At 38.7% G+C, this 25,638-nt stretch overlaps 1 protein-coding gene across 1 annotated transcript in view; it reads right to left on the bottom strand.

Annotated features, from left to right (window-relative positions):
- The window catches only part of MICU2 (mitochondrial calcium uptake 2), a 93,203-nt gene extending 70,628 nt beyond the window's left edge, over positions 1-22,575 (bottom strand). The window contains exon 1 of the mRNA XM_063127032.1: positions 22,358-22,575. Within this exon, the coding sequence (XP_062983102.1) occupies positions 22,358-22,570 (213 nt within the window). The 5' untranslated portion in view covers positions 22,571-22,575. The remainder of the gene's footprint in view (positions 1-22,357) is intronic.
- Positions 22,576-25,638: the final 3,063 nt, after the last annotated feature.

Below are 25,638 nucleotides of genomic sequence, written 5' to 3'. Positions count from 1 at the left end.
CATACATCAAAGCCAGTGCTAAGTATATGTAGCACACTCCATTTACATTCAAGCTATTAGCCACAGAAGGTAACAGCTAAACATTGCTGCTTCTGTTGTCCATCATGACATGCAAAATGAATTTTCTAACCAAAACACTTGATATAAAAATGGTACAGTTTTCCCCACAAAAAGGAAGATATCTTAACTTTTACACCAGGTATCAATTTTCTACAGTAAAGATAATGGAGAAAGCCAGGGAGTTCCAGAAAAACATCTATTTCTGTTTTATTGACTATTCTAAAGCCTTTGACTGTGTGGATCATAACAAACTGTGGCAAGTTCTTAGTAGTATGGGGATACCAAGTCATCTTGTCTGCCTCCTGAGGAATCTGTATAACGAACAAGTAGCAACGGTAAGAACAGACCACGGAACAACGGACTGGTTTAAGATTGGGAAAGGAGTACGGCAGGGTTGTATACTCTCACCTTATCTATTCAACTTGTATGCAGAACACATCATGCGACGTGCTGGGCTTGACGAATCCAAGGCTGGAGTTAAAATTGCAGGAAGAAACATTAACAATCTCAGATATGCAGATGACACCACTTTGATGGCTGAAAGCGAGGAGGAGCTGAGGAGCCTTATGACAAAGGTGAAAGAAGAAAGTGCAAAAGCCGGGTTGCAGTTAAACCTAAAAAAAACCAAGATTATGGCAACTAGCTTGATTGATAACTGGCAAATAGAGGGAGAAAACGTGGAGGCAGTGACAGACTTTGTATTTCTGGGCGCAAAGATTACTGCAGACGCTGACTGCAGCCAGGAAATCAGAAGACGTTTACTTCTTGGGAGGAGAGCAATGACAAATCTTGATAAAATAGTTAAGAGCAGAGACACCACACTGACAACAAAGGTCCGCATAGTTAAAGCAATGGTATTCCCCGTAGTAACCTATGGCTGCGAGAGCTGGACCATAAGGAAAGCTGAGCGAAGGAAGATAGATGCTTTTGAACTGTGGTGTTGGAGGAAAATTCTGAGAGTGCCTTGGACTGCAAGAAGATCAAACCAGTCCATACTGCAGGAAATAAAGCCAGACTGCTCACTTGAGGGAATGGTATTAAAGGCAAAACTGAAGTACTTTGGCCACATAATGAGAAGACAGGATACCCTGGAGAAGAGGTTGACGCTAGGGAAAGTGGAAGGCAAAAGGAAGAGGGGCCGACCAAGGGCAAGATGGATGGATGATATTCTGGAGGTGACAGACTTGACCTTGGGGAAGCTGGGGGTGGCGACAGCCGACAGAAAGCTCTGGCGTGGGCTGGCCCATGAAGTCACGAAGAGTCGGAAACGACTGAACGAATAAACAACAACATGCTTAAGAATAATGCAACACACTTGAGTATCTCTCACTAAGAATCTATGCCTAAGTAATAAATCAACCAGCATTTTTTTTCTTTTTAATAAAGTGGGCTTGTAGCTAACATTTTAGCAGATGTGTAATTTTTCTTCATATTTGGTTTACTTAGAAAGATATAAATATTAAACTATCAAATCCAAGCAAACCAGAGAACATCAGATGGCATGATCCATCTTCTCCTACAGGGAGATAATTCTCCATCTACATGTAGAGAGAGATCCCCTAGAGGAAATTGGAGTTCTCCCCTCCCTCACTGGCTCTCCGCCAGGTGACCCTATTATCCAGGACCTCCCATACTTCAGACACACATCCTGTGATTTGCTCCTCACCACACTTTGAGGATACAAGTTTCTCCTCAAGAAACTTGGGTCCAGGAGAGGAGCAGGTTGTCAAATTTATGGAGGATAGTGTTATCAATGGCTACTAGTCCAGATGGCTATCTGCTACCCCCAATATCAAAGGTAATATGCCTATGTAGACCAGTCACTGGGGAACATGGGTGGGAAGGAGCTGTTGCACTCAGATTCTGCATGTGGGTTTCCTGTGGGCATCTGGTTGACCACTGTCTGGGTTGTTTCTTTCTCTCCTCCTTTATCTGCTCCCTCCCTGTAAACCAAAAACCTTTGCAGCGCTGTAGTACTGGCACATAAAATAGCTGGTTTTTCAAGCTCTGAAGCCTGGCAAAACAACCCACAAAGAACCCACCGTTTTGTGTTCGCACATAACAACCAGCCATGGTTTAAAGAACCTAGAGTTCACAACCCAACAACAAACCATGGGTTCTCTTTCTGTGTTGTTAGCACAGCCATGTTCGCACATCAAATACTTTTAAATGTTACGTAACAAAATGGACTAAACCAAAGACTAAATCAAGTATACGGTCTGGAAATATTTAAGAGAAACAGAAATTAGGCACTACTTTTATATTAAACAGTATTGCATTTATCTAACACTAGATTGTTGACAACATTATCAAGGCAACATTTTCAAGAGAAGATTAAAAATTCATAGTTTAATCTAATTCATTAAATCAACCCTTACCTGCTATATTTTATGTATCTAAACGTAATGGGTTGGACCCAAGGTTTTTACTCCACCAGTGAAGGTGCCCTTCCATTCACAGAATGGAAACTTTAGTTCCAATCCAATATCTGTCCACAATCTTTTAATAGTGGTACCAAGATGAGGAGCTATTACTTTGAATACAGGCCTAGCCTGGGGTGGGGGTTAGCAGGTAGGTTCAAAGGAGTTACAGAAAGAACATACCAAGTGAAATCTTTCAAAAATTTTAATGTTTTATGACATCAATCTTGGAAACTGATTGAATTTTCTTTATTAGTTGACATTTAACAAATCCGGTATAATTGCAGAAATCCTTAGTTCAAAACCCCTTCACTGATATGTAATTAGTACAACCTTGTGAACTATAATATACTTTACTGAATGTTAACTGTGCCATTTTCTGCTTTGTCTTATGCTTACAAGTAACCAAAGAATTTAAGGATGGATTTTGTATTCATGCTCCAACATTTTTTGATATTAATAGTAAAAGTAAAGAGTCAAACAAAGTAAGGCAATGCAGCCTCCAACTATTTGAATAATAGGCTTCGTTAGCCATCACAAACCCTAGAACAATTAGGTATACATTTAACTTAAAGTAATCTTCTAAAGCAATTTAATGAATGCCACTGCTTCTATTATAGGGTACTGGACTCGGGAGTTTTCTTGTAACTGTTTGCAGAGCATCACATCACATACATTGCATAAAATCTTTTAAGAAAGATGAGATTATGTAAAAAGAATCCATGGCCCAGCTAGTGATTAAATAGTCTTGTTACACTATTTCTATTCTGCCAGAATAAGAAGGGTTTCAAAGCTGTTCTAAATCCACACTCAGATTTTAAATACAACATACTTTCTAAATCCATTTGTAAAACAAAGGTTGCAAGGAACAAGCTAGCTAGCTAGATTTTTTAAAAGAATGTGTTATTTTTAAATCTCTAGATATCCCCAAATAGGTGTCCTTAATTCCCAACACCAACTGCTGTTTGTCAATCAAATCTGAACTAACAAAACAATATAAGTTACTGATAAATATCTTACAAAGCAAGGAAATTCAATTTGATTTCTGGAGTCCTTATACAAAGCAAACTTTGCTTTGAGTCTCACTCCAGAGAGGATTTGAATTCTTTTAGGCTAAATGGCTTAAAATCTTACTCGTACACCACCCTGAAATGTAATTTGATGAAAAGTAATATAACAACATTTTGAACAAAGTAAAAGTACTATAGTTAAGGCAACCATATTGCACACAAATTTATTGCATGAATTACAATTTTTCAGTTCTTCAACAGCAAGGTATTTCTTTAATATTTTAACAGCAACTGTAACTTGCTTATAGTAGCAGCCATCCTGAACTTACTTATTATTATTATTATTATTATTATTATTATTATTATTATTTATTTATTTATTTAGCACCATCAATGTACACGGTGCTGTACAGAGTAAAACAGTAAATAGCAAGGCCCTGCCGCATAGGCTTACAATCTAATAAAATCATAGTAAAACAATAAGGAGGGGAAGAGAATGCCAACAGGCACAGGGTAGGGTAAGCAGGCACAGGGTAGGGTAAAACTAACAGTGTAAAGTCCGCACAACATCAAGTTTTAAAAGCTTTAGGAAAAAGAAAAGTTTTCCCCTGTCCTCCCCATTATCTTTATTTCTGAATTTATTTGGTTTTAGAAGCATGACATCAAACATTTTTCATCTATACATTGTCTGCTGGTCCTGCCTGAGAGCTATATCACTACATTTCTGTTTTACAGATTGAAAGTTTAAGAGAGCTGAAGTAGAGTTACTTCATCCATTAGCTTAACCATGGCTAAGACCAATCAGGGTTTCTTGGTGTTGATCTAATGCTTAAATACACCTTTAGCAATATTTATTATGCTGTTTTTTATCTGTTATTTTTGTGTTTTTAATTGTGCTTTAATGAATTTGTTTTATTATTATTTTCATTAAGTGTTATTTATGTTTTTAAGCTGCCTTGAATGTCCTTTTTCTTGGTAGAAGGACCAGGTACAAATCAAATCAATCAATCTCTACCTATAAAGTGGAAAGTATGTGCGTATGTCCCAAAATGTTTACCCACTTCCACATATGGTACTACCTTAATGCTGTTCACCCAGACAGGTCTTCATGTACATGGTTCAGAAAAAATCTAAAAACATGAATTTTGGGATTTTAAGTATATTTTTTTAAAGAATTTAATTTAAAAAAACCTAGGTTTATGTCTACAATTCCCAGCAAGCCTTGGGCGGAACTCCCAGCAGGCTTGGGTGGGAGGCCAGACTTACTGGCCTTTGGTGTCCATTGTGATTCCTAAGCTCAGTCTCAAGCAGTCAACCCAATTCCACATAAAAGGAAACAACCCACATAAAAGGGCTGCATCCATTTGTGGTGCCTCCTCCCACTTGCCATATGTGGTTTTAAAATCATAACTAGATACAATAGCATGTCTTTGAGAGGCCGAACTCTGGACATGTTCAAAGGCACCCTATCCTGATATCGGTTTTCTCAGAAACGGAGGGAAGCACACACGCAGCCTGCAGCCTTCACCCTTAAGAAGGAGGGAAGGAAGAAAGGGAAGCACTCTGTGCATGCCCAGAAACAGGCTTGACAAAGGGGGGCAAGTGCCTGACCTGGTCCTGGCCATTCAGTACAGACTCCTGGTGGAGCACTTCATGGGTGAAAAGTGTGGGCTGAGGCAGTCCCAGCAGGACTTGGCCGGAGTTGTGCGTTTCCATTGACAGCTGCCTCTTGATAACAAAAGAAATACATGTGAAAACACCAGCGAAATCGGGGCCAGCTTTCGCTACAGAACATAATAAAGAGGCTCCTTGCAGATAGAACACCACCTCGGCAGTTGGGACAGGAAGCTGTATCCCAAACCTGGGATACTGGCTGAAATATACTAGCCCAATACCTACTTTTAAAAAAAGCAAGGGATAGTAACATCTAGTGGTATTGGCAATTTGTAAATAACTACTTAGTATTTCTAAGTGTCGATATAGTATACGTGACCACTGAGAAAGACCCTCCTTTAGGGTCAAAACGCGTTTGGTCTGGTTTTTTTTTTTTAAATCCTTGACTTTGAGTGTTTTTTAATGGGTTCTTAGTATTTGTTAGTGTGTTCTTAATGTCAGACTACACAGCCCTACAGTGGCAATATACTTTTTTTCTGCACTAGTGAAACTTATTAACTTATTAAAAGGCTTTTATAATACTTATCCACCTTTGTAGTATATGTGAATACGGATAGAGATACGATCCGCCCCTTTCTCTTACTTTACTGTCAAAGAGCAGCATCAACCACGAGGAGGAGGAAAGCACCTATCAGAGGACATGGGCACCTGAGGGCCGCCAAAGCCATGCTGGGAGGTGTAGTACTGCCATCTCTATCTCTCAGTCCTAACTCAGCCCACACTAACTGACTTTTCCCAACTGCCCACCATTCACTCTTCTGTTTCAATAGCCTTGGGTGGAAGAAAAGATTTATCAGGCTGTGGCAGCCATCACCTAGAAGTGGCTCTCCATCCTGGGCCTGAAGAGAGAGCGTCTGGGTTGGCTGCCTCAGTTAGTAGGCCCCATCGGGAGCAGAAGGGAAGGAAGTCGCAGCTCTGGGCAAAAGGCATGCTGGGAGTTGTAGTCCTTGTTTTCTGTGGGGCCAAGGAAAATCATGACGACAGCTTCAAGATGGCCCTGGCTAGGCGTCCAGGGTGAGAGAGAGAGAAAAGAAACTAGTTTAATTTGTTTTAAAGTTACCTCACAGGCCTAGGACAGGCCTACCTTGCAGTGTTGTTGTGAGGGTAAGAGAGAGGGGAAATGAATTTAATTTGTTTGAAGTTTAACTTACAGGCCTAGCATTGGCCTGCAACTTTAAGATGGTGCATCCACTTCCCTACTATATGTTATTCAGATATCTGGGCAATGCTGGGTATATTTTGAAAACATATTTTTAGCTGGTAGAAAGGGTGTTCTGTGTCCTGATTGTTTTTGAAGTTTAGACAGGTGCTCCAGCCAAGGCATGATGGGAGACGTGTAGGCTTTTCAGGTAAAACAAAAAATGTGGTTTATTACGAAGCTCTAATTTAAAATACAGTTAACACAATTTTCAATTTATTCTAACAAAACAATTTACTAACTCAACCAAACTAAAAAAACAACAACCAACCTAAAGATGAATAAGTTGCATAGAAATTTATTATATATCAAATAAATGTTATAAACATTATTATTCACAGACCCGGGCGTTATCAGCTAGTCAATCAATAAAACAATCCTCACCAAAATAAAATGAATCTTCCATTTTATCATACAAATTAAAGCTGCAACTCATATAAAAATATAAAACTCTATAAAAAGAGAGTAGAGAGAGAATTCTTTCACTTAATTTTTTTTAGCTACAGTCCAGTATTTATGTAACTTTAATGATACATGTTACAGGGAGACAGTTCTATTCTTTAAGCAAAATGACAATTACAGTAATTTATGGCCAATTTTACAACGAAGTATTTTACATATCTATCAAGTCTGATATGACCTCTAACCAAAATTTCAGAGGCAAATGTAAGGGCATTATACTCAGCCTTCAGCAAGCACTCAAAATAAAATAAAATAAAATAAAATAAAATAAAATAAAGGGAAGTAAAGTAACTCATAATAAAGGTTTACTAAGGCTGCATTCCTGTACCCAATTACCTGGGAGTAAATCCCAATGAACTCAATAGGACTTACTTCTGAGTAGATACACTGATATGACTTAAAGCACAATGTCTTAAGAATTTAAGCAACTCTGTACATAAGCCTACACAGTTCCCCCCCCCCCCTTAAACAGACAAGATAATGTAGACTGAGTTTCCGGTCAGTGTCAAATCAGCAAAAAACACCACTTTAATATGTTAATACAAGTGTACACCTTCAGAACTATGTAATAAAGCAATAACGAAGCAGTAATACAACAATTAGGATTATATTGTTAAATGGTTACTACAGAGCACTGGTTAGTACCGTACACAATGGCATATTTAAAAACTCATTTTGGAAAACTGAAATATTTCTTTATGAACCCATCAGTTTAAAAACTAGTCTCAGAAATTCTTTGTTATGAAATACCGGCTTCTCTGAAGTGAAAGATTTCTTTTTGTCATTCCTTCCCAACATTTACAGTTGTTCAGTCTGCATATGCTACAATTACAATGGAGCACAGACCAGTAGCACAGCCAACACAATTACATTGTATTTAAGTATATAACCACTTTGAAATCCTGATCAGACAGCATTTATTCAGCTCTTAAACATGAAAGGTCACAAAATTATTTAATTGGATTGTTCAATTGTTCTCCTGTCTATGTGGACAACTCATACTACCTCTGCGGTTAAGACTTGTGCCAGAAAGCTAAAATGTGGTTTTCCTGTATTTCATTACCCCTGCCCCAACCCCAAACCAATGCTGCTACTTTTTCTGTTAAATACTTGCACCAGGTGAAGCTGTTACTTGGATTTTTCTATCTTTAAAGCTATGTATCTACAAGTCAGGCGTCACAAAGGAGGGAGAGGGGTAATGCTGTTGTCAAATAATTAAAAAACCCGAACATGTTTAAGTAGATGTGTCAGTACTGTAATTCTATTATACAAGCAAAGAAAATGTAAGACAGCCTCTCATTCATACAGGACAAATAGCTGTGCCAAAAGCACAAATTACACCTAATTACAGGGTATAACTCTGTCATCTCTCTTTTTATAACCTAGTCGTTTACACACTTTGATTTTTTACTTCCATTTGGGTTTATTAACATCAAAGCTTTGTCATCACTTATCTGTTTCCACAGAGTTTTTACTTGGGGCAATAAAGAATAAAAAACTTCTTTGCATTCCAGCTTTTCGGATGCAAGAATGGTTTAGTCTGCATTGTTCTTATGATGTTTCATACAAAGGTTTTAATAACCGTGTTGTTAAGTTTATGGCCCTTGGCGGAGAAGTCTTAAAATACACTATAATTTAACCTACTGTTGTATTGAAATACATTAGTACAGTACTCTGAAATTATATTCTTATTGTTAATGCTATTTTCATAAACATGACTATGTATGTAATTAATACAGATTTGAATGGAAGTATAATGGACAGTTTAATTTTAGACATTTGTAAGCTTTTGTCAGTATTACATGCCAAGACATTACTTGTGTTCTTCTTCCAGACTGGTCAGCTATAATGTGGGGATGCCTCATAAATGAAGAGGTATGATGGCTTCTCACAACCTGTAGCCACTTTCCCAGGCCTGGGTTAGTTGTTTTGCTGTGGCTTTGGCTGAAGAAAAAGTCAACTGCATTAAGTCAACAGTGTTGCTTAAAGGGTAGAACTCTGCTACGTTGAGAGGAGAATATGAGCTTTAGAAGGTATCCTATGTGATTTATTTAAAAAGGTAGCACTCCATGGTCCACTGTTTGATGAGGGTTGCCATGGACAGTACAGTCCAATCATCTGGTCTCTGTATAGCTTCGTGGCGGAAAGGATGGGGTGACCAGTATTCACAATATAGTCAGGCCAAGTCAGCTTGCCTGACATCTGAAATCCTCTATGTTGAATGTGTTTTGCTTTCAAAGTACCCTAATAATATATACCAGGGTATCAAACACTTATAGTGGTGTTCTGTTCCTACCCCGAACTAATGGAAGGAATATGTTCAACCCACTTTTCCCCTCGACTCGCCAACCTACACATAGTAGCTATAGCTGAGGGTGAGTAGAAGCTTAATCAAGATACATCTGGAATGTGGATCAATTTATTTTATTTTATTTTTTGCTTTGTTGACAAAAGAATTTTAAAATCTTACAATTTACCCAATACAGCAAATAATAGCACATGTGTTATGGTTCACATTCAGGGTTTGTGAGTGGTGTAGTTAGTAATTAGAAAAAGTATAAGTACCCTTTCGATATGTTCTTCAGCTTAGAACCATCTTGTAACTTCTGGATATATGTTCTGGCTCTCCATTTATATTTGATGATATTGGAGCCAGTAAGTGACTATTTCTGACATGCTTCTAAAGTTACTTCCTCATTGACTTTGTTTAAGCACTCTGTTGACCAATGCACTCTCTCATTTATTTTCATCTATGTGTCACCACAGGCCTTGGGACAAGTGCTATGGGAGGCTCTGTGGTACCATTTAAGGACCTCAAAATATATTTTAGGCAACATGTGATTGCTCCCCAGGAGCACTTATATCACTAAGCAGCTCATTAGTTCCACATACTGGCTATGTTTGCACATAATGCTAAGCCAGTATTTATTTAGCCTAACAGTGGTTTGTCCGAATGGCCAAACCTGCTCCAGGCAATGAACTATAGTTTATTTTTCAGCAACCAACACCAATTTGAAACCATGGTTTGTTGTTTGTATACAAATCCTAGCTTGTTTTAACCATTGTTTGTTGTTACATCCAAATGTGTGGAATCCCAGCTTATTCCTTGCTTGTTTTGGCTCCCTACCCCAGCAGCTCACCAAGCAACAGAGGTGCAAGGCAAGAGCAGCTAGAAAACAAAACTGCTCAACAGGCTGATTCCCTTGGTTGCACTATCCCCAAACTTGCCTTCCCTACTTATCCCTCTCAAGCCAGTCCACCTAGATTTGCTGCTGCTTTGTGAAGAAAGGAAACAGTAAAGGGATCTTTGCCTGCTTCACTAACATCTGTGAAAGGCTGCATGTTGAAAATACAATTTAACTCTTTGTGGGATACCCTGACAGTTACATGTGCAGAGGGCAAAATAAACTGTCAAAGGGAAAAACGGATTACTGACCTTACTTCATGCTGAATTTTTGGCCAGCTCTGTTGCTGAGAAAATGACTGCAAAGTACTTATCACCTCATTGACCAAACTTGTATGTTTATTGGATGAGTGAATTCTAGTAAGAAGAAAATGTTTACAAGGGGTGGATTTCAGGGATTGCTCAGCACGAAGCCAAACACCGACTGCAATATTCTCCATGTTTATAGAAAAGGGTCATCTCCCCACTCCCATAGCAGACTTGTCAAGAAGCTATGGCATGCCCTGAATATTTAAAATAGCAGCCACCACCGCAATGAGAAGCCCTGCAGGCAAATTCATCCACTATGGTTTTTCGTTACATGTGAACCAGGTGTTCAAGTTGCAGCCAGAAACTGACAGAAGAGACAAGGGAAAACAAACCAGAAATTGGCAAAACAAGCTGCAATTTTTTCTCATCTCCAAAAGTTCCTGGCTTGTTCAAACAATGGTTAACTGATCTGACTGCAAACAAATTTAGATGCCTGCATCCTTTTTCGCTTAAACCACCTGGCTGATGTTGTGAACTTACAACATGAGATCTACCACTTAGGAACCACACTTGAGAATCTCACAGCTTTCCTCCGTCTTAGAGAGGGTATTAGTATCTTTGAGACAGAAGAAGCCATTACCACCAATCCCTACTTAATCTCTGAGCTCCAAGACTTCTGTGATTTGTCAGTACCTATATCCTCAAATTTAATCCTCCACTCTGGTACAATTGGATTGTTTTAGGGTTACTGAGTTGTTAACCACCCCAACAAACCACCCTTGCCATGTTGGCAAGGGTAATTGGGTAAATCCAGCTGGCATGTGCAAGGTGGGGGGGGTACATGAAGTTGTGACACAAGCTACAGTTTCTTAGCTCATATGTAAGATTGTTCCTACTGACTTAAAAAATGTAAATATGAAACTCCATATTTACACAGTTCCTCAGACTATTTATTTATTTATTTTATTTATTTATTTATTTATTTATTTAATTACATTTATATACCGCCCCACAGCCGAAGCTCTCTGGGCGGTTTACAACAATTAAAGACTAATGTTTAAAGATGAGAAGGAGGGAAATCTAATTTCAAACCTAATGATGTTGTCAGATGTAATATTAGCAGAGAAAGATAGGGGGAAATAAGAAAAGGATTACTAAAACTTAAATATTTGCAAGCCAGAAACAATACAGGAAAATGACTGCAAGTAAACACTAAGATTTAAGTAGAGAATAATGTGTCACATTTGTGGACAATAGCCTGTATGAAGAATATTTATATTTAAATAAATTAATATTTGACTCTCCAGAGTTGTTAATTTACCAGAACACAAACTTCTAGAAATATTTCAGGAGATATGAATGGCTGTGCCTTTCTATCATTTGTATTTTAAATTTGTATTTCTGCACCGCTGCTGATTTTATCCTGGTTGTGCTTTTATATTGTATTTTATATCATGTTATTGTTTTATACTTTGAATGGTTTAATTTTTGTGAACCGCCCAGGGTGCTTTGGCTATTGGGCAGTATAAAAATGCAATAAATAAATAAATAAATAAATCAGCAGTCCCAATTATGCATAAAAACATAGTTTGGGCTTCTAAATTTGTTTCCAAAATATCCAAATCTGAAGAAACAGGAAATCCATCAGACCAGGTGCCTGGAGTTTTATATAACACGATGAATCCAGAAGCCATTCTGGCTTGCTACTCTAAGCCACTAGAAAATTAACATGAACAACTTTTGTTAAAGACTTGGTAAGCAGAATTTCATTAAAACATTGTTGCAAATTTTTAAAAATAAGACTGATCATCATATTGATGTGAAAAGAAGTGTTCTATAATTGATGTGTTGATCTATTGATGTGTTCTATAATTCAATTCTATAATTTCACTTAAATATTGAATAAACAATTTCCCTCTTGGAAAGAAGGTGTAGTTAGCAGCTAAGGCCATGAGATGTAAGTTAAGACACCGACTGAAATCTTATTTCAGCTGTGGCCTTCAGCAAGATTTCAGGATCAGCTCTCCATTTGTGATATTGGGATAATCCTGAACTACCTAAAATGGATGCTGTCAGGATTAGTGAAATATATGTGAAGTGGTTTAATACAAAGCATTTATAACTATTGCTCCTGTCTTGCCTAGTTTTACATTAATTTGTGTTTTGCCTTTTATTTAATATTCACCAAATACATATTATATTTACATTTTAATATTTTGCAACAAAGTACTTGGGAAGCCAGAAAGGTAATCTCTGCACCTTTATTCTCTGAGTATTTTGAACTCAACAGCTTGAAAAGTCTTCCCTGAATTAACCCACTGCTTAGAGGAGGAATAAAACAGTAAAAAGCCAAGATACGTTCAGATTTGTAGTACTTTGAAATTTTACTGCACTTATTACTAATACACAATGCCATCATAAAGCTAAAGCTTGAGCTAAAAATAGTCCTTGCAGCTGGTATGCCAATACCTTTATTGCTGCACAGCAGGATACCTGATTTACCTTCCCAACTTTACAGGAGACTTCTAGTAAATAGCTGTCAACAAGCCTGTACATGACTGAAGTCAAATTACTAATAGTATGGGAACAGGAGTTTGAACTTCGTGCCAACAAAATATCATGTATCTAATCTAAGGAGGAATTACAGGCCTCAAGACTGCTATTATTTTATTAGCCATACCACCTTCATTTTGATCTGTTCCAGTAATTTTGTTTGAATCTACATGTCTGTGGGATGTTTCTTTGTCATTTAAAGTACATTACATTTTATGCTCCAGAAAAGCTGTGACTATTCTGACATTTTTGGATTTTAGAAAGGTCGGAATAGTTTCCAGCGTATAAAAAGGCATATCATCATCAATGGCATAAAAAAGGTTATCAACTGACTCAAAATTTCTGTCCTACATCATTAACTAAACATTTTCATAGTGGTAAACAGACATAATTTAATGGCTACTGGTACAAATAGCATGTTTACTTATATTTCTAAAGTACTAACACAGAGAATACTTAAACAAATATGACAAATGTGATATGGTTTTCTCTTTTTAAAATACTCCTTCTGTTGGGCTAGCTGGGGGCCTGCTCAAGCAGTGGAATGTCAGAACGAGGAGGGCAGGACTCAGCATGGCCTCCCCTCTGTTTATAGGCTAAAGGAGAGTGGCACTCTGTTTTGGCCATATCTGCAAGATAAAGTCAAATCTTTGATCTGTCCAACCCTACAAATCTTCTGTGGGAACCAAGCAGAGGAAGAGGGCTGAAGAAGTGTCACCCAGGTTAAGACATCAACTCAAGAGGGTGGAACAGAGATGCCCTGCTTGGCATAGAGCAGCCTTTCTCAACCTGGGGCGCTCCAGATGTGTTGGACTACAACTCCCAGAATGCCCCAGCCAGCTGGCTGGGGCATTCTGGGAGATGCAGTCCAACACATCTGGAGTGCCCCAGGTTGAGAAAGGCTGGCATAGAGGCTCGTGATCTTGCTATTTATTATGAACTGTAGATATCCGACTTGGGCCACTATAGCTGGACTGTTTCCTGACATGGTTGTCATATTTAATCTTTAAGCTATTTTGTGAACTAACCAATGTGCCTATATGATATATGGGGAGTGGTAACTGCTGAGCTTTCATCATGAGATTTGCTGCAATTAAGAATTTCACTGATTTGGGTGTTCTATGTTAGAGTGTCAGAAAAATTGGCCATGACACCTGCTGAACAGTACTGTATTTTCAGGTAACGCTACTTTCTATTATTGCATGGCCTTAGCTGCAAAAACTTTGACTGCAAATTGTGGACGGCTTTCAAACTACTAGATGCTTATGTAGAATAACGATCTACATAAATATCTAGCAGTTTGAGAGTGCCAAAATTCTTCAGAGTAGGTGCCTTTATATGTTGAGTTACCACACTGTGCAGCACAGACTTATATCTTTGGCTGATGGATAGAGACATGAAAGAAAATGGGGAACTCAACTTTATGTCTCTATATAAAGATTGAGATAATCAGAAAGACTGCTTAAGTACTGATTCAAAGCACTAATAATTGACTTGAGAGATGTGATATGGTCTTTTGTAGTTTACAGACTGCAAATAGGTTGCGATGGGTCTGGCACACTCTGCCACCTTGGCAAATAAAGAGGCACACAAGGCAACACTTATGCACTCTTTGCTTTTACAGCACCTCCTTACAGCAGTTATACTTAGAACAAACATTCTCATACTACATAATGAGACTGAAAAACAAAGAAGAAACCAAGACTTGCTGATGGTCAGAAGACTGCATTCTATCCCAACGCCGAAGTTCACTCAGCAAAAGATAGAAATATGATTAAATAGTTTACCACTTCAACAGCTTCTATCTTTTCTTCTTCTTTTGAGTATAGTACTTGTTTGCATGCTTAACCAATCCTTGCTAACAAGCATGAAACACTAAATGCTTGATGATCCCATACACATTAACTTTTACACATGGCTAGCTGTTCATAGATTTTCATGGGATCGAGTATGCTACCACCCGCCCAGAGAGCTTCAGCTATGGGGCGATATATAAATGTAAATAATAATAATAATAATAATAATAATAATAATAATAATAATACCAGTAAAGAAAACTGTTAAAAAACTGTAAGATATTCAGAGTTAAGAGGGATAGTTTAAAAAGTTTACTCTTTGAACAAGCGACAGAGTAGCATAGCTAATGCATAAGTTAGATCAGAAGTGTTGGAAACAGAGCTGCTCTAATTCAGTGGGTAACAGTACACGCCTCTCTAGTTAACTGGACTAAATGAGACATAGGAAGCTGCCTTATATCAAGTTAAATCATTGGCTCATCTACCTTAGTAGCAACAACTATCAAGTGTTTTTGGCAGGAGTCTTTTCAAGCACCTTTTGGCAATGACAGGGGTTGAACCTGGGGCTTTTTGCATGCAAAGCATGTGCCCTGCCACTAAACTATGACCATTCACTTTCAGGGTAGAGATGTAAAGGCCTGGAAACCCCCCAGAAAAATTCAGAACACCCCTCCCCCCGTTTCCCCCAAAGCCTTTTTTTTTTTTTTTTGCTTTTTTCTGAGAAATTGAAGAGAATGAAGAAAAATGGATTATGGAATGTTTTAACTTAGCATGATGAATAAAATGTTTAAGATAAGGTGTTCATATATTTACTTCTCCAAATGATTACTAAAACTATGTACAGTATCAGATTATTACAATTTCTGTGCACCGAGGAAAAGCAAGTCCTGGGTCGCTAACTGAGACTAGAACTCTCAAATGCAAGAGCAAGATTCATTTCTGCCTCTAAGGGGCACTGCCATTGAAGCAGACTGAAACTGATAGTGATAGCTATAGCTCAGAAAATGAGTTTGATTAAATCTCATGCATATTCATTGAATCTTGGTTTGCTTTTTTCCTCAGTTCTTTTTATGGGAATGGGTACTTTATGTCTGCTCGATACTGTGGAGGACTAGCAGAGACGTAATTTTCTTTCTTACTAATGTTGATGATTTTGTGTGTGTGTTTTAATTTTTTTTTTTTTGCCTGCTCCTCATAAACTGGCAAAACCAAAGAGGTTCCTTACATTTCAGGTGTTCCTTACAGTTCAGGAGCTTGTAGCTCCGTTTGTTACCAAAAAAAAATAAAAAAATAAAAATAAAAAAAATAAAAGTAAATTCAACTTGTAATAATTACTTGAATATACTGTACTTTTAATATACCAAATGTGAAAACGTTATGCCAAACCAACTTGAACATAATTACAGTTTTATGTTCCTAAAGTAACAAAGTGACTTTTAGTCTGTAAAAAGTGCTAATATTGCATTTTGCATTTTCCCCAAAAAAATTCCATTCCCACCCCCACCCCCCCACAAAAAAACTGTTTCCCCCCACATGCCTTCAAAATTTCCAGAAATTTTACATCTCTACCTCAGGGGAACAATTAGTCCCACAAACTCCAAAACTACTTGCCCAGGGCAATGGAGGATAAAGACAGCCTTTTCACTACAATCACTAACGTTTTTTAAAAAATACTATAGTGCTTTGAAACACTGTTTAACCATCCTACTGTTACAAGGCTTATGTTTGCCACCTTACATGTCTCAAAGCAAAACTGATTACTACAAGAGAAATTATATGATTTGTGCTGAAATCTTCAGTTAATATCGTTGAATTTTATAATTTGAAGTTCAAAGATTTAGGGATGAACAGATTACCAATATTACTTTCCAAATGTCCATTTTTTATTTTTGTTTTCAAAAAGTTCAGAATGGAATCTCATGCAGGTAATTCTGCACCAATCTTTCCAAAACTCTGGAATGCGATTACATATGCAGAATGATAGTCATTAGGCTGCAGATGCTAAATATCAAACTAAAATTTAATATAAAGATACTTTCATAGAATATTAAAATAATCAAGGGGTTGAAGATTCAGCATAAGCCCTGCTACCACACTCCATTATGGATCAAGTAGTACTTTGAGCCAATAGAGCAGTACTGCTGCAGAAGAAAAACTGTGGCATTCTGGACTCCAAGTTTATTACCGTATTTCTTTGATTCTAAGATGCACTTTTCCCCCCATATAAACATCTCTAAAAACGGGGTGCATCTTAGAATCGCGGTGCGATTATTATTCTTAGAATCAAAGCTTTTTTTCTGTTGGTGGTACTGAAATTAGTGTGCGTTTTACAATCGATGGCGTCTTACAATCGAAGAAATATGGTAATAAAGAAAAAAGTAGGCACTTTTAGATGAGAATATTAAGGGCAAAATTCTGGAATTCAATTACAAATGCAGAATGATAGTAATTTTCCTGCAGATGCTAAATATCAAATTGAAATTAAAAAGAGATTTTCATAGAGTATCAAACCAACCAAGGGGTTTTAGGGTTCAGTAAAAGCCCTGGTTCCCTGGCAGAACTCATGATATGCCACTGACATGGATGATAAAACAGTAGATCACAAAACAGTGGATCACCCAGATACACCACTTCCCCAATTGTGAAAACCTACACCAAGCCCTGACTTCAATGGGAACCATGGATGTGTCGATGGTCACCTCACCCACATCATCATGACAGAGCATAGAGCATGGCATAACTCAAGTACCCAATCACCACAATTATATAAACCCACATAGTAACTCAGATAATAGGGTATGCACCATTGAGCTCTTAACTCTGCCCCCATGTTATACACACTTTGCATGTACCAGGGAGAAGTCAGGTTAGGGGACTTTGCACAGAACAGCCTAGCCTGAGAAGACACATAGCAACTTGACAATATTGCTACATTTCTCTGCCTATAACAGGATCTTTGGCCTTGGTACTTCAGACACAAATACCCAAGCCTGCTCCTACAAATGGGAGTGCCAGGACAAAGTAACTCACATAGGTAAGCAAGGGCACGAATACACATCTGCCATGTCTCCCCATGCAACCTTCTTTGCTATATGTAATTTCTGTGTCTTGACTGAATGTTATTGTCCTAATAAGCTTCAAGTATTGAATTAACTATCAAAATGTGATAATGAAGTTATTCAACTTTTAGATATCCATGAAGTTTAAATAACTAGAGCATTAAATATATCACAAGTATCATACTGTGCATTACTGACATTCAGACATTGTCATGTTGAGAGACCAAAACAGTCAATAATATAGCAAGTAAGGAATCTGTGAGGCCATAATGTTACGTTTAAATTTAGAAATAGATTTTACTTAAGGGTGTGCACTTGTTTCACAACACAGTATCACTTACAGCTTTTTGAATGCAGGATATAAATATCTTGTAGCTTTTACTTTGAAAATATTATACTCATGCATCCTTGCTTTATATTAAAGATTTATTCAGATTACTGGAAAATGTCCAGTGTAGCCTTATATATTATAACTTTTCTAATCTGCATTGTTACACTGGGCATTATCAAATGCATCAGGAATGCTAACGCAAATTACATTACGCTAGCATAAGAGACCTCTAGAGCAACATGAATAGTGTTAGCTGGTACAAAGCTGTCATTTTTCTCCCTCTCATAATAAAAGAAACTGGGGTCATCCCATGAAGCTAATTGGTGGGAGATTCCAGACAGATAAAAGGAAGTACTTCTTTACACAGCACATAGTTAATCTCTAGAATTCATTACCACAAGATGTAGTGATGGCCACCAATGGATAGCTTTAAAAGGGGGTTCAATTCCTGGAGGAGATGGTGATCAATGGCTACTATTCCTGATGGCTATGTTGTACCTCCAGTATCAGAGGCAGCATGCCTATGTACAGCAGTTGCTGGGGAACATGGGTGGGAGGGTGTTGTTGCACTTCTGTCCTGTTTGTGGGTTCTCAGTCAACAGCTGATCGGCCACTTTGTGAACAGAATGTTGGACTAGATGGACTCTTGATCTGATCCAGCATGACACCACTGTGAACATATTAAACAGTTGATAGCTTTGGTTTCTAATTATATTTTGCTGCTTGTAAAAAAAAGAAAGAAAGAGAGAGAGGGAGAGATCACTAGACTATTGAACTAGGTTAATCATCAGCATCCTCACCGATGTTTACCTTTAGACTTTCTGCAGCTCTGTCTTTGAGTGATGCTGTAGGACCATAGGATGATGGCTGACATTTGCAATAATCCACTGTTCTTTAATTTCTGTCAACATACGCAATGCCTTTATTCTCTGTAAGTGTTGTTTGATTAATAGACATGGGGCAGTATTCAATGCTGCTGCTCTGCTTACACAACTGATGTAGTACTAACGTAGTAAGTAACCTCTATGGGTATGCTGGCATGACAGGTTTTCCAGGGAAACCTGACATGCCAGCATACACTATTGCTGTTGTGCTAGAGGTTGCTTATGCTAGCACTACATCCATGGGATAAGTGGAGTGGCAGCATTGGATAGTGCCCATGATTTCTAAGTCAAACACATTACTAAAACTAATTTCATCCAGATTATAAAATATTATGCAAACAGCCAATCTCGACACCATAAATTAGCCATAGACTTCCCTGTGGCTAACTTAGACTCTGTGGACAGTAATTAACTGATAGATGTTCTGTAGTCTTATGCATCACTCAAGAAGAGATTGCGTGCATCATACAATCAATAGACAGGAAAAAAGTTCTACAAAATCCCATGCTGGCTTGGAAATGCTGGGAGCTGTAGGACTTTTTCTGTCTAAACATACATAGGTTTGCACCATAAATCAATAATTTTTGCAGTATTTTCAAAGGATTAAGAGCTTTATGGTCTTTAAAGCATGTGCCTAATCTGGAAGCCCATCTAGGCAGTGGCTTTGCTTTTTTAAAACTTCTAAACAACTTGGAATACTTTGAGCTTTTCACATCCAGAGAAATGACCAAAGCTTAGTTTGATTTAGAAGTTGGAGTTAATACGTAGTATTTAGAAGGACCATTCAGTGCAAACGCAAATTACAGTACTAGCTCAGCTCAAGGCTTAGGATCACAATAGTAAACCCATAAAGACAAGACATTCCAAGCCCAACTTGGTTAATGAGAGAAGCACGCTATGTAGTGGCATGTTAATGCAGAGGATTGCAAGCGTTCTGAAAATAAACATTAAGTCAAAGCCAACAACAGATGTTTGATAGAAGTGTCCCATCTCAAAATCTTCTGCAGTACATTACTATGACTCTGATATTGGAAATATAGTGCTAAAGATAAACAAGTATGAAGTATCACTATGTCCGGTATTCAACAACACTGGAAAATGACTGTGCTAATTGCTACGCAGTGTCCACTCAAAAGAAAAAGGTTATTTCAAGCACTGCAGAAGTCTGGTGTACTATGCTAATCCTAAATTCTAGAACAGGAAAGATTCAGAGTACAGAAAAGAAATGGTGGTTCAATGAGTTATTCAAATTATAAATATTTTTTAAATTAAATGTGGAGAATTACTCACTATTGTGTAAGAAATTTAGTTTGGGAAGTGGCCAGCACCAAGGCTCAATTACATGACATACATCAAGATTTCTATATTTCAAGTGTTCAGAACAGTTCACATACATTATCTCAGTAATCCTTATGAGATTACTGTGATAATGTATGGGGTGTGTGTATGTGTGTGCCAGGTTTGAGAAGTAGTCACTTTTTTAAGACCGTCTAGCTAATTCATGGTTAAGATCCAAACCAGTAACTTCCCATCACCCTATTCTTAGGTGTTATGCTACCCAGTTCTATGATTTTTATTGCATGTCTAGAAATAGACACAATATTCCCTGTTTGTATCCAGGGAGACTCTGTACTCATCAAGAGTACTCATCAAGAGAGGTATGGTTTCTCCTATTCACTTCTGCTAAGAAATAGGAGGCCTTGATCTTTGGAAAGGTAAATAACTCCAGACAGCAACCACATTATTCTCCTAGCTTTTTTAAATGGGCAGAAAGAGTATTGTATAAGTAGTTTTTTTTTAAATCACAAGTGTCCTCATTTGTTTTTAAAACTTTATATAGCTTCCTGTACTATGCAGTTCAGACAGAACAAAGATAAGTATTTTACTTGTAAAATATTTTATTTACAAATGAGTAAATATATATCTTACAACAACCTATTTAATAAGACTTTTTATACATAAAGTTAATAGGTCAGATAAGATCTATACAGATAATACAAGCTCATAACTTTTACAGCCACCTACAAGTTAGTGTAAATGGGAGTAGATAGCGCCCAGCAGAACATACTTTATACTAAGGGAACACAAGTTGTGCTGGTGTAAGTACACTGAAATGAAATAATTCTCTGGTAGTTTGCTCAGAGCCCTGACATGAGGCATTATCTGTTTAGTTGAATGAAGATTCAAGTGCAATCTCATACATGCCTACTCAGAAGAGTTCAATGGGACTTACTTCCAGGCATGTGCATATACTATGCAATTCAGTGGGCCGTGTTCAGAAGACACCTTAAACCATGACTTTAACCACGATGAATAAGGCTTTTTGCCTTATTCACTGTGGTTAAAGCCATGGTTTAAAATCTCTTCTGAACATGGCCCAGCTTTCTGGCTTAACCACTGTGGTTAAAGCAATGGTTTAAGGTGTCTTCTGAACTGGGCCTATATTGCATAGGAGTGCAGCCTTGGTTAAGTTGCAGTTAATGCTTTATAACAAATTACAATATTACAGACTGATAAGAACCCATTCCAAAGAGTTAAGCTTTACAAACCATTGTTTTAGTACCAATAGCAAACAGAAAACCAAGGAGAGGCACCAATTATAATATTTAATTCTGATGTTTATCCACCCACAACTATTTCCAGTGACTACTAATACCTTATTTACCCTATGTGCTATTACACTTCTTCCTGGCAGTTCTTACTCAGAACTGTACTGAAACAGCCAAGATGAAATCCTGTTCTTCATATATTGCTCCAAATTAACATCTAGTATAGCCTTTTACATTTCTTGGCAATGCATTTTTAGTGGTCACTAGCCTCTGGATACAAACCCATCCACCCTTCCAAAAGGATCAGGAAATCAATTTGCTTCGAGTACTGCACAAGAGATGTTTCTTATTAAAAACTGCAAGACACAGGCAGCATAGTCTAGGAACATACTCATTCCACATGGACAGATAAATCTAAAGCAGATTTATTTAAAAATAGGAAACTGGTTGAAATGGCTATCAACACTATGCAACCATTGTCTTCAAGGTATTTTGAACATTTGCACAGTTCCACAGAATTTTAAAGTCTCAACCCCGCCCCCCCCCCCCCCCCCGCTACCCTTCAAACTATGCTGCATTACAGCTTCCATAATTCCCAGATAGTGCTGGTTGGGAATTATGGGAGTTGTAGTCCAATACAACCTGGAAGGAACTAAACTGGAGAAGGCCGTTATAAGGAACTAAATAGGGAAACCACAACGCCAGTTGTTCCCGTCGCACAAAAGCAACTGCAGCAATAATAAAGCGGATCCACAGAACAGGGCTACCCCAGTTGCCTTCCAAAAGCTGAGGCATGCAGAGTGGACGGCAATGGGAGGAGGGAACAACGGCTCTTTCCGGCCCCGAGGCTGCCACTGTCATCATTGCTGTCGTAAGAGAGAAAAGGAAGAACAGCACCTGGTCGACCCTCATTGGGTTCGCCACTTACCTGAGCCAGGACTGTCAAGAAGCCTCCGCTCCTCTCCTGCCGGGTCCATTTTCTGTAGGAGCCCGCCAAGGCGCCACCTCCGACCAGAGCGGCAGCTGCCAGCCACCGGCCCACCCCATGCCTCTGGCTCCGGGGGGTGCCGAGCACGGACACCCCGCGTTTCCCATAACCTCGGACAACAACCGCCCAAGCGGCTCTCCAGGCCGCCGCCATTTTCCCGGAAGTCGACAGAGCGCAGGAACACCTGTAAAACCAACAGACACCAACCCCCTATAGACTTTTTATAGTCAGACTCGTTCAGCGTTCTAGGTTCCGGGATGGCTTTGGATATCAGGTTTGGTCTCCCCGCTGGAGTGGTCCATAGAAATCAATGGAGAAATGCAAAATTTTAGCGTAGCTGTGAACGGGCAGAAGAAGCTATCTCCCTCCCGTCGCCAAAACTGAACGTAGCAGTAAAGACAAGAGGTTCATTCTTTTCCTAATAGCTTTTTTTTAAAAAAGAGTTTTGTACACGCCGGACCATAACACGCCCGTATGCACGTTAATGGAGCACAGAACTTCTGCGTGCAATTGAGTGCTGGATTTGGGCTGGAAGAAGGAGGTTTCAAGGGGTACTTCGGGCAGGTTGATCTTTTTACTGCAATCTGAGGAGTGATTGGGGGATTTGAGGCTGCAAACCCAAAACAGCTTCTACCCCTCCCACCTCTAACCTGAAATATTGCAGGACTACATTGCAGGGCTGTGATAACACCCCCTCCCCACCTTTCATTAAAGAGTTATTGTTAATGTCATTGGAATTGGCAAGACATTTCCCTCCCAGTATTTATAAACTTTTCTTAAAATCACATCCTCCCCAAAGACACACATATGAAATAAGACTTGAATTATAAAGAGTAGAGACACCTCTCTTCCTTGCTGCCTTCCGTTTCTGGGGGGATACGCTCGATCACAATTAGGCTAAAATCTTGAATATCAAGTCCATTGTTTCCCAAGGGTTCCAACCCGCGGGAGAGACAAAAAGGAGCATCGATAGGAACCTGGAAGTTCCGTCTCCAGTCATTAAAACAGCCACTCTACATTTTCTATCTCTGCAAACTCGTCTACCATAAACACAAAGGCACGCTCTTTTGCTGCGCAGGCGCAGTTTCCATAGGTGCTTCTGCAGGCGAAATAGGCTGAATATATTTTGTGCATGTAGAGAGAAATAGGCTGGGTTGTTGTGGAAGTCCTTGCGTACTCTATTCTTTGGCTCTCGCTGGTTGTGGTGCATGTTGGGAGAAAACTAAGAGGCACTTTGACTGAAATTACGGCTGCCACTTATTTCCAGGGTTTCCAATGGAAACTATTTGGATCTGATGATTTGCCGATCTCTTTGCATCAATCTCTTCCTGAAAAGATCTGTTCAGGCATGTGTATCTGTCCTATATCTAATGTAGTAAAGACAGCTGCAAAGAATTTATTCACCACCTCTGCAATCTCTTTAGCTGCCTTTAGTACTCGCTTTAACTCTGTTGTCATCTAAATGTCCAACTGTCTCCTTGGCTGACACTATTTCTGATGTATTTAAGGAATGTTTTATTTTTAGTCTCAGCGGATGAGCTGTGGCGCCCGTGGGTGTCAAACTGCATATACAACCCCTGCTGTGAGTTGTGGTATTGTGTGAACCCAATGAGCATGGGTTATGTGAGGGTTAAACAACTCTCGCATAACCCTAAACCTGACCATGAGTTACGCAAGAGTTGTTTAAACCTTGCATAATCCCTACTCACCTGATTTGCATGACATGACAACCCTCAAGTGCAGGCTGGTGTCCTCAGCATTATTAAACATGCACCCCTCAAAATTCTTTCCTTTTTTATCCCTTATTGTGTGCTTGCATTTCTTTTGTGCAAATTTGTGTTCCTTTTTATGGGGCCTTGTAGGGGGCAACAGGAGGGCCCCCAACATTGCATCTGTACCAGGCCCTATAAATCCTCTGGGTATTCCTGCAAAGCTGGGGCGGGGCGGGGCGCACCAAAGGGGCATCTTTGGGCAAAGGCTTCAAATTTCGGAAGGAAGCAAGATTTCTCTAATAGCTTTGTTGATACTGTTTGTTAATTTGTTGTTACTGTTGGTGAATTTCAACCCAGCTCAGCTTCTATTGTTGCAATTTTGGATTACTCCCAAGCATTTTGCTATCTCCTTAAATTTTCCTTTCAACTTCTTTTTTGCAAGTCTCAAGTACACCTTTCCCTGTCCTCCCTACAGATTTTGTATCAAGAAATGAGAATATCCCACTGGTTCTCTCTATATCACCATGTTCCTATCTCAGCCCCAGTGACAAAACATCAAGGTAAAATTAAGTATGCATGGAAGTTAAGCACCCATGCAACCCGTTTGTTTAATTCATCATTAATTTCTTACTATCAGCTGAACTCAAAACCAGGGCAGAGATAATACTATTGTAGAGAGATGAACACAAATAACATGGTTACACCAGAACTGTGTAACTGGTTTTGAATAAGCGAGGTTTATTATAATTTTATATTTGTGTTAATAATTCTATGGATAATTAAAGATTGGTTAATTCTGATTATGAACAACTTTTGTCGGGATTGCAGCCTTTGGACACATTCTATCAAGCACAGCTACTGTGAAAATCCTAGTGAAGGGAATGAAAGAGTCACAACACTATGGGAAAGAATCCAATCTTTTTTTAAACAACAACAAAACCCTACAAAATGCCACACATAAAGGGAGAGAGATAATTGTCCTTAAGGGTACCAATAAAACGAGTCAAGATTAGTATGGCTAATTTTATCTCTTTAAAAAGTAGAAGTATTTATTAGGGACTCTCAAACCTTAAAATACAATGTGAGTAATATAATTTGATGTAATTATAATGTTACGAAACTGGGAGATGCAATTTAGGCTGATGAAAGTATTAATTCACAGGAACATCACTCCCCCTATAAGAAAAGTGGCTAGCTGGTGTGTGGACATATGGGGCACCAAAATAGATGGAAAGGAGGGCTCAAGTGTGGGCCCTATGGGTAGCTGGGGCTCCTGAAGTTTGCAGGAATGTTGGAGAATCGTTTTGGGAATCTTGCCACAACCAGATTCACAAAATGACCAGGGCTAATGGCTGTGCATGTTTGCTGTCCTTCAGGGCCAGCCCTAGCATAAATAGTGCCCCAGACAAGGAGTGCCTTTGGTGCTCCCCACCCCCTGTGGTCAGCTTTGCAGGACCACTCAGAGGGTTTATAGGGCCTGGCGCAGATGTGATGTTGGTGGCTCTCCTG

The sequence above is a fragment of the Elgaria multicarinata genome, chromosome 5 (genome assembly GCF_023053635.1).
Source record: "Elgaria multicarinata webbii isolate HBS135686 ecotype San Diego chromosome 5, rElgMul1.1.pri, whole genome shotgun sequence".
Taxonomy (NCBI): Eukaryota; Metazoa; Chordata; class Lepidosauria; order Squamata; family Anguidae; genus Elgaria; species Elgaria multicarinata.
Note: the sequence above shows the minus strand (reverse complement) of the source record. Positions and strands in the feature narration are given on the sequence as shown.